This window comes from Lepisosteus platostomus, chromosome 11 (assembly GCF_059453375.1).
Source record: "Lepisosteus platostomus isolate fLepPlt1 chromosome 11, fLepPlt1.hap1, whole genome shotgun sequence".
Classification (NCBI taxonomy): domain Eukaryota; kingdom Metazoa; phylum Chordata; class Actinopteri; order Semionotiformes; family Lepisosteidae; genus Lepisosteus; species Lepisosteus platostomus.
Genome location: NC_142621.1, coordinates 40,703,924 through 40,720,983, shown reverse-complemented (window position 1 = coordinate 40,720,983; position 17,060 = coordinate 40,703,924). Strand labels below are relative to the sequence as shown.

General features: G+C 37.5%; 1 protein-coding gene across 14 annotated transcripts in view; it reads right to left on the bottom strand.

Annotated features, from left to right (window-relative positions):
• The window catches only part of LOC148652662 (RNA binding protein fox-1 homolog 3), a 514,276-nt gene that overhangs the window by 33,922 nt on the left and 463,294 nt on the right, over window positions 1-17,060 (bottom strand). For 13 of the 14 annotated variants that reach the window (XM_088599663.1, XM_088599667.1, XM_088599670.1 and 10 more), the window contains 4 exons: window positions 6,839-6,892; window positions 3,809-3,901; window positions 1,818-1,878; window positions 636-689 (listed from right to left, as the gene is read on the bottom strand). In XM_088599663.1, the coding sequence (XP_088455789.1) occupies window positions 636-689; window positions 1,818-1,878; window positions 3,809-3,901; window positions 6,839-6,892 (262 nt within the window). The remainder of the gene's footprint in view (window positions 1-635; window positions 690-1,817; window positions 1,879-3,808; window positions 3,902-6,838; window positions 6,893-17,060) is intronic. The other variant, XM_088599666.1, reaches the window with a different exon arrangement.

Genomic DNA, 17,060 nt, shown 5'->3' with positions numbered 1-17,060 from the left:
CCATATTCACACTCAATTCTAATACAGTCTTTTTTCTACCTTTCCAATGACTTCATTTTTCTATTCATGTCTGTATTGTCCAATCCAGAAAAAAGCTAAAGCAGCCCTCTGCAGCTGACCACTTTCCATAACCTCATGGAGGACCGTTATTGCAATCTTTTACGATGCATGTGCTTCTGACTGTGTAGCCATCTCCTTTTAGTTTGGTTTTATTGGAGGATTCAGCTGTATGGTAAGCAGTACCTGGGTCACACACTTCATGGAGTTTATAACGAAAGATCGGGAGGAATGACAACAGCCAAGTTCAATCAGATTCAGCTGTCAGTAATTCTCAATCAGTCCTGAGTATTATAAATACTATGTAATCCCTTTCTAATACATCTTTAACATCCCATCTCCACCTCATCTCCACCTTTACAGCTGCACCTTGGTCACTCCTCACTGTGCATGGGGGTCCCAACCTCCTCGTCCTCTGGCCAGGAGTTTAGCCCTCAGCTAAGTGGGTTAAGCCAGTTTTTGACTGAACCACCTCATAATCCTGTCAGTATACTTAATTTGGTGTATTACTCATAGTGAACAGGTACATTTTCAGTTAGATGAAAACTACTAGAGCCATACAGCTTCCAGTTGTTTACCTGCATAAAATTCAGGACCATAGACAGCTCCCACCACTGGATTCAGCTTCCACCCTACAGGGACACAGTGGAAGACAATATTAGAACTTCATATATCATAACACACATTGAAATCATTAACCTAAGTATTTAGAGAGAGAGATCTTAACGTGATATGGAGTCAAAAGAAAAACCACGAAAGCACTAAAATAAGAGAGAAGAGGAAAATTGAAGAGGGTGGAGGTGAGGCTGAGGAAATGGTGGCTGTCTTGGAAAAAAAAGAGAAAAAGACTAGAAAACTAGAGAAAGGAGGAAAGGTAGCAGTAAGTGCTGTCCAGCTGCATGACAGTGACGGATGGAGGCTGCAAATCGCCCATTTCTTTTAAACCAAAAGCGTGGTTCGCTGATGGCAAGTGTGGGGGGGGGGGGGGAGTGAAATGTCCACTACTTTAATTCCTTGCTTCGTTTCTCCCTCCTGCGCACCGATCAAAATAAATGAAAATCACTCCAAGCGCTGGCCCTGTGATGGCCTTGCACAGAATGAGCTATGACTTTTCCATTTAATCCCACCATCGTAGTTCCACAGATCTAGCTACCTACCCCCAAAAAACACCTGGCTTCCTGTGTGGAGAAGCCCAGCCTTGGAGTGTCTCTCTCACTCCCCTGCAGCAGTGTACACCACGATGACGGGTTTAGGAAGCCAGCTGAATGCTTTTTTAATTTAATGTTCTAATTTGCCTTGAAGTGATTATTATTTTATTATTATTTTAATCCAATTTAATGTGCTACTTATTGCACATCCTATTATGTGTTCTGCCTCATTTGCATGGCCTATGATATGTATTCGCTAACTTTTTCTCTCTGCACATGCTGATTTTGCCACTGCTAATTATACCAGCTAAAGAGCCTTCTCCAAGTCAATGGTCAACAGCCAATCTCAGTTAAAGGATCAGTTATTCATTTTTGTTATCATACAAATGAGATATATTGTTAAAGTGCCAGTGATACAACCACTATGAGAAATGTGCACTGCACAAAATAATGCAGACTCTGTAACATAATTAATGAGGAGAAACAACACTTTTTATTAGTTAACATTTTCACATCTTTGCTAAGCACACAGATGCATAGAATGCTTGCCTCAGCACTTGATACCAACTCAACCCGCTGCAGCAGGTTATACACAGGTTCTTAAGTTCTTACCATTTGTGTAAGGGTTTGCCACTTTTTTGTTTGTCATTACTCTTGCTGTTGCATTGTTTACCTGTTTCCAAAGACAAAACATCCCGAGTTACACAACATTCAGCCACAATGTTCCTTGAGATGCTTTACAGACACTTTATGATGATTGTCTTTCCTGTAGGCTGCACAAAAAAATGTTTTAAAACTACAAGTGAAAGTCCTGAAAAAGCCACACATTTGTAGTGTTTATTCGATTCCAGAAATGCAGGGCCTCAGTGGCTGTGGGGAGTGCTCTTGTTTAACTCCATGTCTGCTGGACTTGTATGTAAACATGGTTTGACCAAACCTTGAGACGGGGTACCAAAGCAACATACTACCTGTCCTGTGAATAGCCCACATGACAGTACTCTAGACTACATGCTGGCCTTTTCAGATTCTTTCTAGTGCAGCTTTAATGTTTCATCACTGATTCCATCCATAAAAAGTACTTTTTTCCCTACATATAAGACAAATATCTGTTCAATTAATAAACAATAGTAAAAGAAAACAAGTGCACCACTTTCACTTTAAAGATCAAATGTTTTAAAGCAGGATCTACCAAATTAAATAGTCTTTTTGGATATATTAAAGAAGATGTGACTTCTTTAAAAAATTAAAAAGGTGATTAAGCATTATTTTTGGTTTTCAACTTTAGAAATGAAAAAAGTAACATTATTTTGTTTCTGACCGTTAAATACTTGAATTTATCCTCAGTATTTTGTCTTGTCAGACATGAAAGAACAATTAAATAATAAGAACAGTTAATGAGTCAATGATTTGGAGAATCACCACATATCTTTTTTGTTACTTTAGCACATGTACAGACAGGAAACCAGACTTACACTGTTTTGTAGCAGGGTGTATATGTATAACACCAGAAGCCAGTCAGCCATTTGCATAAAACACCATACATGCTCAACATCTTAAGCCTCAAATATTAAGTCTTTCTATGGTTTTGGTAACTTCCTTTATGCTCTTAAAGTTAAAGAAAACATAAAGGAGAAACAAAGGAGGAATTTAAGTTAAGGTGTTTTCTGCAACATGCCATAGATCTTTAAAAAGACAGACAATATCCAAGCTTTCAGCAGTTGTTCACCATTGCTAGGGGTTGGGATATCTCAACAAGATTCAGTCTGTTAACTTAAAAGAGGTGGTCATTATCCTGGAATCTTGTAAACAATGCCTGACATCTTACTCCAAAGAAATACAGTGTTTCCTTCAGCGATGAGGGAGTGTAATATGGCCTCTGGCAAAGTGGTGCATTTTTTAACGCCATGTTAGTATTTCATTCTCATGTTAATTATCGCTAATGGCTTTAATTTCCACAGGGCCACAGCAGGTCATTTAGCTTAAGGAAACAACGGGTTTTATCGTGAATTGATAAATAAGCCTATGTATTGTTTATACATCATGTGAATTATCTTAATGGTTTGGGTAGAAAAAAAAAGACAAGTTAAAAAACAGCAGCAGAAGAAAGATGGAAAATACTTCTAAGTGTTTACTCCTGAGTATACTATATGAAAGAGAAAACAAACTGGAACTAGAAAAAAATAACAAGCAGGCTTTAAAGGAACACTGGCAGTGCTTTGATTCTAGCTCTTAAAAATGTGTATTAATAAAGCAGGCACTTACTCACAATAAATAATTTACAAATAGCAACAACAAATCTGAAACTTTGCTATACTGTACGTATATTTCCCCTCAGGAAATTGTGTATTTCTTAAATTTGATCCTGTTTGTGCACATACAGTATTTCATGTTCTAAAAGTAAATTGTATACAGTCTTTCAAACAAAACTGAAGAAGCTGTTATGTCAAATACGTAGATGTCAGGCTCAGTCTGGGAAATATATAAGGGGAGAGGTGGGAGGAGTGAAGGTGAACAGAGGACAGGACAGGCACAGGCAGGCAGTACAAGGGATAGGGAGACACAGGGAGAGGTGAGTGAGGAAAAGTAGTGGAAAAGGAAGGCACCTCTATTTTGCGTCCCTCTACGATTGTACCGTTTAGTTTCTCCCGCGCACGGTCTGCGTCTGCACTCGTTTCGAAAGTAACAAACCCAAATCCCTGTGAGCAATGGCAGGCCAGGCCAAGGAAGAAGATGAAGAAGGTCAGAGAGAGAGATGGGGGAAGAAAAGAAAGGAGAGAGAGAAAAGAACACATACAAGATAAGTGGTACACGGTAAAATTTTAAGCAGCCATCAAACATGAGCTTGTTAGTAAAGTACAGTATCAAGAAGAAACAACAGCTACATTGGAAGAGCAGGAGACAGACAAAAGCAGCACCTGAATGATTCAACGTGATACTTTATAAAAAAAAAGAGTCCAGTTTTTCCTTGCTACTATCAGTTTACAAAAATACAAAATGAAAGAAGAACAGACAAATTGTCTGTTATGCTTAAAAGGAAAACAGAAATGTAATTGTACAGAAGTAAAATAATATTTGTGAAAAGGTTTCTATTCATTTTAGAAAAGTAAAAGAAAAGCAAAAGTTTGACACATAAAAGGAGACGATAAGCAGTCTAGACCTCTAGACCAGTCCAGATGCAAGGCAAGTGATTGTTTTGTCCACAAATACAGCCAAGAAAAAAAATCCTTCTAAGTACAAATCCCTTCAGAACATCATACTCATACAGTGAAAGAGAACAGTTACAGATAATAGCATTTATTGTAATAACTGAATAATGAGATGGCTCCTTTTTGTGGTGAACAACTTTGTGAGTTAAAAATCGCAAGAAACAATTGTAATAAAACTTGAGATTTTTAATTTTTAGGGGATTTAACGGGTTGTGAAAACAAACGTCTGAAAACGTCTTGCCACTCACAGTCAGCATAATCCTAGATAAACATTCACATTTGCAATGTGTATCTCCTTAAGCCACCAATTTTGCAAAGCGGTAGAATTCCAGACTCGTTATGGCAGTAATTAATACAGGCTGCAAAAGCATATTTACAGTGTAAAATTCATCCTGGTGCATTTTCTATAAACACTATATCCAAGTAACTGTTGTTTCACATCACTCCTGTCCAAGAGAAAAGGCCATTTAATTTCTCCTCATGGATTTGTCACTGGTGAGTTATGAGGACTGGTAGCCTAAACCTGATACCCCACCACAAGCTATTAGATATACTCCATGAACAAGTATGTACAACAAGTCCCAGTCTTTTAGTTTATATATACTATGCAAGTATGGGACAATAATTGCTTTCGGAGATAATGCATGTGAGCGCTGGAGAGCAGCGTGATCTGGTATGCATATACAGGTTCTTCAGCCCTACGTCTAGCATAAATAACACCGGAGCCGTCCTTGGGGAGAAAAAGATAAAAAATAAATTTAAAACTGAATTGAGGGCAAAATTAATCCTTTTGACATTTTGTGCTACTGCGTTCGCCCTCTTTATTTTTTTTATCATGCACAAATAATTAGCTTACACAGAGGGAGAGAGGAGCCACCATTTTTCAAAGGAGACAAACATATTGAATGCAAATTGCAAAAGCTTCTTAGAAAATAGATTGTTTATTAATGGTCTGGTAGGTTCATTATATAGCAAGCAGGGTGCGGAAGAGGCATCATGGGTAATGGCTTTGTTGGGCACAAACAATAAAAGCTTGTTCTTGTCTAGAAAGCAGTTTCGCTGGCACTTCATCTTCTTCTACAACAAAAAGCGATGGCTTCAGGTTAAAGTGGATGGGTCTGGGTCTCTGTGACGAATATCTATGAGCGAGTTTACGCTTGGAGATTTCTGTGGGGTCTTCTGATGGTAGCCATTTATGATGAGCAGAGGTGTACAGAGCATCTTATGTCTGCATTAGGAAAAAGGTGAACTATACAAGGCCAACAAAGTCATTGAGGCTCATCTGTTCCCCAGGTAGACCACTGGATAGCTTATACTGCTTTGAGCTTTGAGCTTTGAGGACTCCCAAGGAATAGTTAACTTTTTTGTTATGAGCTGTGATCATGAGAACAGTGATCTGTGTCTTTTTGTGGATGAGCTGGACTGTTTATAGAAACAATGACCTTTGACTAAGATTGAATTCTGGGGTGACAACTGAAGGATATGCACCTTATGAAAGCTTATGAAAGCTTACCCTAGTGATATGTATCCCTTTATTTTTCCACTTTACCTTGATTTTCTATGTTCTAAAATGCTTTCATTATGCTTTGCTGTTCACTACACCATATTTGACTTCTGCTTCAATACAAGAATGCAAAGCAAAAGTAAAAATCAGTCACCAAAGCAAATGTAAGTTACAAATCACAGGGGGAGAGTAATAAAATTACAATACATCTACCATGGTAAACTTTCATCAAGAGGAATCTCTGTTTGTAGATTCTCTGCAATCAAATGTTTGTTTACCACTGAAGCTTTGCTCCCATAACCTGACCACAGAAAACCTATCCTTTATCCTTAAGATTAGAGTAACACTGTCTCCGGACTTCCTCCCTCTGTGAAGTCAGGATAGCATTATTTATTTGAAGTTTTGGTTGATGTTTATCTCTCTTCAGTAGACGTGTGAGGAATCAGTGAGGTTCTCTCTTACTGTAAGCTAGCACACTGCACACCCAGAGGTGCACCTGTTTCCTTGTGGCTAGCAGAGAAGAGTGCCTGCTAAGGAGCTGCTCTAACAGTTCACTCTGTGTCCTTTGGATCTCTTAAAAAGAAAAAGGGGCAGCAGCAGTGAACATTTTATATGTAATTCCACTGACGTAGAAGAGCATTTTATCCAGTCAATATAACCAAGATCATGTGATCAGAAGATGCCATGATGGAAATGCTGTTCTGAGTCCAGCATACAGTAATATGGCAATGGTAGCTTATTGCTTTTATTTGCTTTTTAAAGGAAGGTGCTGAGGGTTGAACTCCAGGCTGCTGAGGCGACTGGTGAGTTGGAGGTGATCAATGTGTCACTGGCATCTGGAGACAATGTGAGGCGTAATTATCAAACAAATGAAAGGAAAGAGAATAATGGACAGATAACCGCTGTTGTTCCAGCTCACTTACCTTGGAGCCTCGCTCGTTAAAAATAATTTCGACGTCTAAAATTTTCCCAAATTGCTGCACAGAGAAGGAGACAGAGAGAAAAGAAAATAATTAGAACGCGTTACTTTTGCACTTTGTCTTGAGTCTCAAATGCCTGATTATAATGCTTACAGAAATAGAACGCCCTGCTCTATTTGTGCCAATCTAAGCTACACTTTGCTTTACATTACAGACTGTTCAAATCATTTTTTTTAAAAAAAAGGTCTAGCAGTCACTTCCCCCTGTTCAACAGACAGTTTTCTTTTTTACAGCAGATCCCTATGGCGTACGTATAATTTAGTTTTCAATTATAAAACTTAATTTAATAGACCCAAATTTTTACAGTCAGAGGGAGGAATGGTAGGAGCAGTGCATTAAGAAAGTATAATATAATTACAGCCCTGCATGAAAAAATCATTGTGCATGTATAAATAATGGCAGAAATAGAATTTTTACATAACCACAGGCATGCATTCTATATAAATAGATCTAGACACAAAACTGTAACCTTCAAGGTCATTCATTAAGTTTGTTGAAATATAGTTGTTGTTATGTAATGATATAGTTGTTGTATTGATGTCTCTTTTATGACTTTTTAAATCAACAACCAAACTAGTAATATTTAAGATATTCCAATGAATTAAGTAATGTAAGTTACAGTTTTCCCGTATAAAGATATATAGTGAAACACAAATTAAAACCTATGCAGACTCTTTTCATACTGTCCATATGCAGGTTCCTGAGAGCTTTTGTCAGGTAGAAGTTGGTGTTGACAAGACTGCCCCGTCAAACATGTCCAACAACTGCTTGATTGGGTCAAGACAGAAGTACAGCGGAGCAGTGAATGAAGTGAAATATATAGAGTGGCCCTTGTCTGGTTGAAAGATCACGCTGGTGTTTATGTGACAAAAGGTGGAACAAGGTCTAGAAAAAATGCTACTGACATAACCGGCTACAAGAAGATCATCCCAAATGTCACCACTGATGATGATATTTTTACTTCACACAGACCCCCGTACACCTTTTTGTTGCTTTCTCTATCATGTCAAATGAGACTGAAAACCAGGCTTCATTAGAAAGCACCAACCTTTGTCAATATCCAGGGGGTTCCCATCTACCCCTCTACAATGCTGCACACATACATCCAAACTGCAGATGTGTTCACCATTGATGTGGAGTCACGTTGTGAGGAATGCTGGGTGTCTGTATTAGTTATCTAAGGCTCTCAGTCACCAGATGACTGGTCTTTCACAACACCCAGCAGCTATTGCAATAAAGAAATGATCTCAAATGATCCCAGCTAATTCCACCTGGGTAATTACCAATACAGTAACTGACTGGATCTGGGATGGTCATAGCCGCAATCGGCCTAATTGAGCTAATTTATTAGACTTATACACATGCACACCTCGCCTTTACATGTCCAAGCTCACAAGCACCCTATTCACACCACAAGTTTGTCATCACACTTTTTGGTATTTTCAAGCACAGGAAGAAATTAGGAGTACAAGGATGTGAGCTGATTTTCCACATGTTCTCATAATGTCATACTTAAACAGGTTAATTGGTTAACTTAGAATAGTTAAGAGATAAACTATGGTGAATTTCTAAAGTGTCTTAGTCTGTAGTCGTATGTTTGTCAGTCCTCATGCAACTTTCCCACAACGTGGTTAAACAATATCAGGTCATGTTGTCCTTTTCTGTTTGCAGGTATTCCAATAACATTCCACTACACACTGAAATTTCATTTCATCTCCAGCTTGAAAAGCAAATGCACTTTCAAAACAAAGACCTTCATCAAACTGTACATAGGAGCACTGATTGTACATTGATGGAGATAAGATCTTTTTTCAGTTTAGTGGCACGTGTATTTACGAATGCTTTAAATGATAGATGTCAAAATTTTAATGACAACATCTTTTTAGGTTAAGTGATCATAATCAATTGAAAGTCTAAAGAAAAAAATGTTTTACGTTTTCAGCATGGATGAACAGTAAAACACTGTCTACTGTAAAAATGAGAGATCAATGGGCACCAGTACTACTAAAATAGCATACTGCTCTCTCTTGTTATTTGCCATATTAGCACTTCCCACTTTCCTGTGAAATTCGCTGGATTGTTAAAAACCATCATTATGATATACCATATCATACATGGTATTTTCTTTTTATCCAATTAGCTTTGCAGCTTTATGTCATTCATTGAAAAACAGGATTTATTCAGGAGCTTTTGATTGCTCCCTAGAATTGAAGACTATTGACTCAGCATCTTCCTGCTGGGAACTGTCCCAGGTTTCAAACCCCAGGTTTGATTGTCAGCTGGACTGCAAATAAGAATTGCACTGCGATTGTTGAAGCTGAGGTGTAGTTTATCAATGGAAGAAATTCTTTTTGCCAAGTAACACAGATCATATTGTTCATATTTGACTTCATGTACCTCTACAGCTATGAAAATGAAAGCATTTAAACTTCACATCACACCATCAAGCTTCTGCATGAGGCAGATTAACAGTGATAAGCACCTGTTCTGAATTCCAGCTTTGGTTGTCCTGTTTCAGCCTTGTTTGGCTTATAATAATTCAGCGCTTTATAGAACAGAAACAAGACCTTGAATAAGGTGGTTTATTTCCATAAATAAATAAACAAGCCAAAGCTCGGCAAAGTCAAACCTTGCAATTTCAATACAGAGAAGAAGTCTGTCTGGTGGATCCATAAGGAGGAAAACGAAGAAAGTCCAAAACAAGGAGAGCACTGTTTTAGACTCTCATTTTCCGGAAAAGTCAAGATGGATGTAATTTTATTAAATAAAGTTTATCTTTATAGATTATTGGCTTAGAAAAAAAGGAATAAGCAAAACTGATAAACAAATGTGTATTAGTGCGTCTGTCTGCCTTTTCTCCCTCTTTGCAAAAGCAAGTCTGGTGGTCTCAAGGGGTTAACAAGCTTAAGTATTCAATTTAACGGGTTTGCCTTCAGATCATTAGAAAACAGTGGAATGAAAGCAAACCTTAAGTTCCTCTAATGACTGGAATGAAAGCGGGTTTTAATTGCTGTCTACAATGGCCGTATTATTTCATTAAAACTAATTACCCTGTCAAGCAGTCCGCGTCGGCTTCATTTCAGCACAACAGGGAAGAAATGGGCCTTCAAGGCGCACCGCGCTCAATGGGATTGATCGTTCGGCTCGGCCACTAATAAGGTTAGGAAGAGACTGCTTTTATCTGCCCGAGAAGGGCTTTGGAGCACAGTACACAAATTGAGGGGTCACCAATGCAAAAGAGGCACGTTACGTCTTTTCCAAACAACTCCAGAATAGTAACTACTGGACATTTCTGTTGCAGGTCCTGCTCTATTATATGTTTCTGCGATCCCACCAAATTGAAATTCTCAAGCCTGAAATAGACAGCTGTTTCTTCACATCACCCTGCCCTTGTACAGATGAAACCATTTTAACAATGTGACTAAATTTAACATGCCCAAGCTTTTACTACTGCGAAACCGTTAACTAAATCCACAAATGCTCAGTTCATTGTGTCTGAAAAGCCAGACCTAAAATCTCAAACCATTTTGACCATTTTGGACGAAAGAAAAACAACCTACATTATGCATGGATAGGACAATGTTTTATTAACTTATTACAAAGCACTAAGGCTATTCCTTAATGACCTGTACAACTACAAAAGTGAACATAAACTAGAGAAGCTAGACTAGAGCAGGGTTCTCACTGTGATTCTGTACTATCATATCCTTGTCTCACTCTGCTTATCAATAATAAATGAATAAACAAGTTCTGATCTGCTTCTGTCTGGGATCATAAGGGTGGCATCTGCTCTCAGAATTAATAAAAAATGTGTTTTATTATCCCGCTTGAAATGCTTGAAAATGAACAAAAAGGTTTATTTTAAAATCTTAAAAGCAAAACCAATGTAATGGGGACAATATGGACCAGTATATGAGCATGAAATCCCCACCAAGAGCAAAACTAAACTAAAAAAAACTGAAGCAGGAAAATGTGCAGTGTATTAATTTAGGGCCCAAATGAGCTGGGAAATGCACAGAGCTTTCAATAAACCTCAAGAAAATACGCTGCTCTGATTATTTGTATCCTGTTCTGCCCTTCACCATTCAAAACACAAACTGAAATTTTCCCAAAATGTTTGCTTGCATCCACAAAGCTAATTAAATCCTTGGTATACTGTGAGCATTGGCTAGTAGATACAAAGTCTCCAAGAGACAGTTTTTGCAGCTGAAGCTCTTCAATTATTGCTTGATTTTAGCTTCTTTTTTTGTCAAAGGAAAATTAGCTTCTTACCTGTTTCTGTCATTTGATTTTTTCATCAGGATTCTTCAGCCAGACACTAATATGAGTCTTGATATACCCAGAGAGACTCTCCTGAGGTGTCAACTAACCTGGTATTAGTTGGTGAAATTGGCCACTTTGTTCACAGACATTTTAATTTCTGTCTACAATGTCATAACCAAAACCACTAAAGACATACAATAAAGTTACTATAATTTCAAAACCACTACTAGGATACAGATGTATTGCCCATTGCACAGAACTTGTGTCCAAGGAAGGTTTGACAAGCTACTAACCTGCAGAAAACATTGTTTTTATTTCAACTTCCTGTGTACTTTTTCTCAAAACATGGTAAAAAAAAAGAAAAAAATAAGCCATCAAGTACAGGATAACAGGCTGCAGCTTGCTAAGATCAAATTCCTTAGAAGATCAGATCACTTTATTGGCCCAATACAATTTCTTGTATTAGGAATTTGTCTTTTTGCATACCCTAACTTGTTTTCCTGAGATACACAGACAGGGAGAGAATCTTGAGGTCAGAGCACAGGGTCAGTCATTTACACAGCAGCCGTGAAGCAGTTGGGGTTAAGGGCCTCGCTCAGGGGGCCAGCAGATTAGGATTCCTCTACCGGCAATGGGATACAAACCAGCAATCTTCCAGCCACAGGCACAGATCCTTAGCCACAGAGCCACCGCACCGCATTGCCCGAAACCAGCCTGTAAGTGTTTTTCTCTCATATAACATATCTCTGTTGTTTAAAAAATAGATTATTAAAAGTTAATAAAAACATACTGTATCTAAGAGAAGAATATAATTTTAAGTTATAAAGCATGGATTTAGAATGTTCCAAACAAGCAACAAGGAGAGCTAACAACACTAAAGCATAAAATAAGATAGATTAAACTTTTCCAGAAGTTTTGATAAGATCTCTCATAAAAGCATAGCACTAAAATGAAAAGTTACAGGAATTCAATACAATGTATGCACATGGATCGTGAACTGGTTAATGAACAGGAAGCAGTTTGCCATCTTAAGGGGTATAACCTCTAATTGGGCCGATGTAAGCAGTGATTCATTTGGCTCGTTGCTCTTCATCATCTATATGAACGATTTAAACCCTAGTATAGTTAGCAAAGTTAAACTTGCAGACGATACAAAAATAAATGATGTGGCAAATACAGAAATACTGGGAAAGGAATATTCAAAGACAAGTGGCAAAATAAAACTTTCCAGTGATAATGGGTAATAGAAATGTATTCTGTGCATATTGCATGGATGATTCTGAGATTCAGAAATACATAATATTCAGAAATATAATACATTCATGTTATATATATATATGTAACTTTTTCCACATCTTCTTCAAGACAATGTGGGGAAGCTATAAACCGGAATGTGCGAGTGTACAGCAAAAAGTATGGAATTAGGTTCAGTGGAAGTTAAATTCAAGGTTTCCAAATGCACTATTAAGGAATCATTTTGAACATTGTGTTCAGATGTTGTCAAATATCTCTAAAAGGATATTGCAGTCTTAGCAAGAATTCCAAGAAGACAAACAACAAAATGATTCCTGGTCTCAAGGGACTGTCATATACACACAGAGTGAAGGAGATAAATCTATTTAGTCTAGAAAAAATGAGATTGAATTGTTATATTAGATTGTAACGTATAAAGACCCAAATTCACAGTCTCAACAGAAACACTTTTTACACTGTAGAAAAGAAGGGAGGTTTTCTTATAAAAAGTGTAAAATGTTCTGTGCAATTGGAAGTTACTATCATTACATGTGGAGTGCTGTGCTGCTTTTTAAGCAACCGTAATTACTAGCTTGTAGATACTTCATTTTGGAAAGGTATGTTTTCCAGGCATTACATTTAGTTCAGTGGATTTTAGGCCAGTGCTGACAAGGACATTTGAGTCAGTAGCTGCTTAAGTAAATGCTCTTAAAGAAAGTACATGCTGTACAGATCATTGCATCCTGAGACTTAGGGGCTGTGTCCATGGCCTAATTTTAAATGAATAATATAATTTGTAAATATCAGAAATAAACAGATGTTAGGGGCACGGCCACTTTCTAGTTAACCTGCTCAAGCCTTCTGCTGCTGCAAGCCTGCTATAAAAACAAAAAGATTTTATACCAGCTCCCTGCACTGTTTTAATCTGATGTTGTTAAGGTGAGTCCGTTAGTAATGACGGACTGTTCTTTTATTAGAGGGGCAAGGGGTGATGAAGTGTCTCATTTACACTATGAAGACGTCATTCTTCACAAACAGCTGGGCTTTGAGGTGCAGTGTCATTAAATAAAAGCAGAAGGCATGGAAACGGTACTCATCATAGATGCCTACGCTTGTCTAGTTTATATCTAAATATACATCAAAGGGGTGTCCTTTAATTACTGCAATACAATAAAGTCTTGAGAGCTGCCATCTCTAAAGACCTCTTTATGCAGTGGTAAATTAATGTCAGTGCTGTACAAAAGATGATCACAGAGGAAGGAGGCAGCTGCTTGGTGTTCTTGAGGTGCACTTAGAATTTAAAGACACACTTAACAGACATTTGAATATTGTCTTAAGAACCGGTTCTACTAAAATAACTTCTTAAAGCAGCCGAGTGTACTCACAGGAGCTCACTCTAATACTTTAAGAACTATTTTATTACCTTGCATTACAACTTCACACTTATAGTTCTAAATCCCTGAGATATATTTTTCTCTTTTTTCTTTTCTAATTTCTAAACAAGCTAATGTGAGGTTTAACGGTGAATGCTTTGTAGCAGTGTTGTTTTGAGACAATATGGGTCTTCCTAATCTTTTGAAAAAAGACCAGGCGACTCTGCTTAATTCCCACAAGTGAGGAATGATGTGTTGCACAGAATTTTAATCAGCCTGTTCAACTATTTTCGACCTACCTGTTAGACTATTGTTTTAAAAACACTAATTTCATTTGACAGATGTGTATATAAAGAACAGAGAAGTAACTTTGAATGAGTGTTTATGCAGCCGGTGTCTTTCCTTTTGATTTAATTTTCCATTTAAAAGTATAGAAATCCAAACTGTGAATTGAGAGGGCCGGATAAATTCCTCTTGCATTACAGTAAAATCAAAGTTTTTTTCCCTCACAAATTCACCCAGTGTTTCACATAGACCTCTGATTTCAATTAGAAAACCAAAGTTTCTGTGCAAAAACAAATCCCTGTGAGGTCATATTTCATATATGATAGCTTGGGTGCTCCCAACCTTGAGTCCATTGTTTTGCTGAATGCCATAATATTCCAATATTGCTTTTGTTTGCATTGTTCTGCTGTTCATGCAGAGATGTAACAGCACATTGAGTCAGTGGCACATTATGGCAATTACCTCCAGCAAGCACAAGCTGCACAAAAGTGATCCAATTCAAGCCCATTGTAAGGCACCAGGAAACTGACGGGATCTTTGTTGCGAAGTGCTAGCTCTGTATACTCCGATTAATTCAAGCCTTATTTCATTGACAAGAAAGGGAAAAATTTGCTGAGCTTCTAGATTTGCATGATATTTCTAAAAAGTTGTGTGCTTAAATGAGACAGTCAAAGTCTCAGGGCTAATTAGAAACCAATTTTAATTCCAATTCCAAAGGACTAATGCTGAAAAAAATCAATCGAACAAAAAAACTCCATACGAAAAACATAAACAAGTTTATGGTGGCTGAAATTAAAAAGAGTAACTTACATCCTGGTTTTGTCAGTCCTTTTTCAATGTCATTAGTTAATTTTGGCTCCAGGTTTCCACAATTATATAGAATGCACTGTCAGTTTTCACAGAAATAGGTTTTTTTTATCCTTAATTCACAATGAACTCTTTTATGTAAGTTTTCAACAAATCCTGTTTTTCAGAGAGATATATTATCCACAACCACACAGTACTTGAGCACACTCAGTTTAAAAGTCACATTTACAAATCAAGTACATTCAGTTCTTGTACTATGTCAAGACGCTAGACTTGGTAAGACTGGGTTCACTGTTTAAGAATTTTCTTTGTCTCTGTGCTGAGATTGTTTTTTTTTCATTAGCATTTTGGAAGATTTCAACAAAACCATGGGAAAGAATATAATTCAAACAGTCAAACAACAACATACCAGAAAAAAAGTCATAGTGAAAACTGACATTCAGATCTGACATACTTCCTCTTATCTATCCTTGGTTACCTCAGACATCTGTAGAGTGCACTTTCTTTATCTCAGGCCAGCTCTATTTCTTGTGTCTCTTCTCTTTCCAGCCAGTATCTCAGTGGCTAATTGCTCTTCAGCACTTGAGTCTTAATGAATCCTTGGAGACTTAAAGCAATAGAATTCCAGCCACCCTACTGGCTTCCTAAGATCTTTCCACAGGAGTCCATGAGCACCTAATTAGGATAAACTCCCTTTTAATTGCTGTGAAAAATACTATTAATTATGCTTCCATGCCTGGGACATTCTATCTTATAGCGCTCTAGAAAACAAGGATGGGAAAGTCCTTTAGAAAATGAAGGATAAGGTACCTTTGGAGTGTGAAATAAAGGACTGTGAACAAAAACTGTTTTCACGTTTTAAGTTAAAAAATAATTTATGACTCTTTATAAGATTAAACGTTATTGTCCGCTGCACTCCCAGTAAATGTCGGCTCGAAGTCTTAACAAGCCACGCCAACAGAGCATCAGTTTTATCACATTCGAGCAAGGCAACGCCGCAGTCGACCATGCTACAATCGATTGTACCATGCTACAATCTCTATTTACAGGAGACTCAGGTTTAGCAGTACACTCCTCCAGCAGTGGAGTTTGTGTGGACCATTTGCTTATCTTATCTTTGACAGAGACTGTTAGACACTGGTACACTTCCTGTTTCGCTTTCTGGGTTTGTAGCAAAGACGTTCACACACAAGACAGCACAGTTCCAATAAAGACGGGAAGAGACCCCTGTAACCAGATGCCTCTCACAAGCAGAAACTCAAACATTGGAAAGTTTCTTGGAATATTCTTACTGCTTGAAGACATGGAAAACATTCAGTAAATTCTCTTTAACATTCAAGGGACATCCAAACAGAAAGCCCTTGTTTGATAATTTGAATTTTTTTAAATTAAAATTTTCAAACAGAGTATTTTAACACTCCTTTCTATTTTGGGAAAGGTGTGGATCCAGCCAGCCACCCTGCCTTTTAATCCAACTTTGTTCCTCACTAGGTCCCCTGCACAAGCTCTTGGGTATGAGGACTATATACTCTCTCCTCCAGAACATTCATTCTGGAGCCACTCGCTGTAACTTTCTTTGAGCTCCATAGCATCTTACAGCAGATTTAGCATTCATGGGAGGAGTAATGAGTCTTGTTAACAATAGCACAAATTCACGGATACCTGGCAAGGGCATTGACAAACAATGGCTTGTTCTTAGACTAGAAGCCGAGGATATCATGGCTGATGTAAGCGAGTCCAACCAATTGTACGTGACCACTTGAGTAATCCCATTTACAGATAAGTTATGATGTAGTTAAAATATTGAATAGATTTGTGAAGCGTGAATGTTGGATATAAACAGAGATATATTACTGTTTAAGACATCTCCATCCATTCCAATGCAAAACAAACAAAAAAATGTAAGATCATCCAGTATTCAAAAGACATACTCCTCCCATAGAAACCTTAAATCTAAACTTTTTTAATGTAATTTGACAGACACTATTTTTCCTATTGTAAATTGTCTACTATTTAGAGTGATTCTCCAACAGTAACATACTGTACTACTGAAAGGATGTGTGACACTCCAAATCCCAAATGTGTCATCATAAAACATTCATCATCTTGTATTAAATATTCATTGTTTAATTTAGAATGTACTAAAATGAACTCCTGCACTTATGATTCATAGGTTAAATTTAAATGTACCTATAATGTGCAAA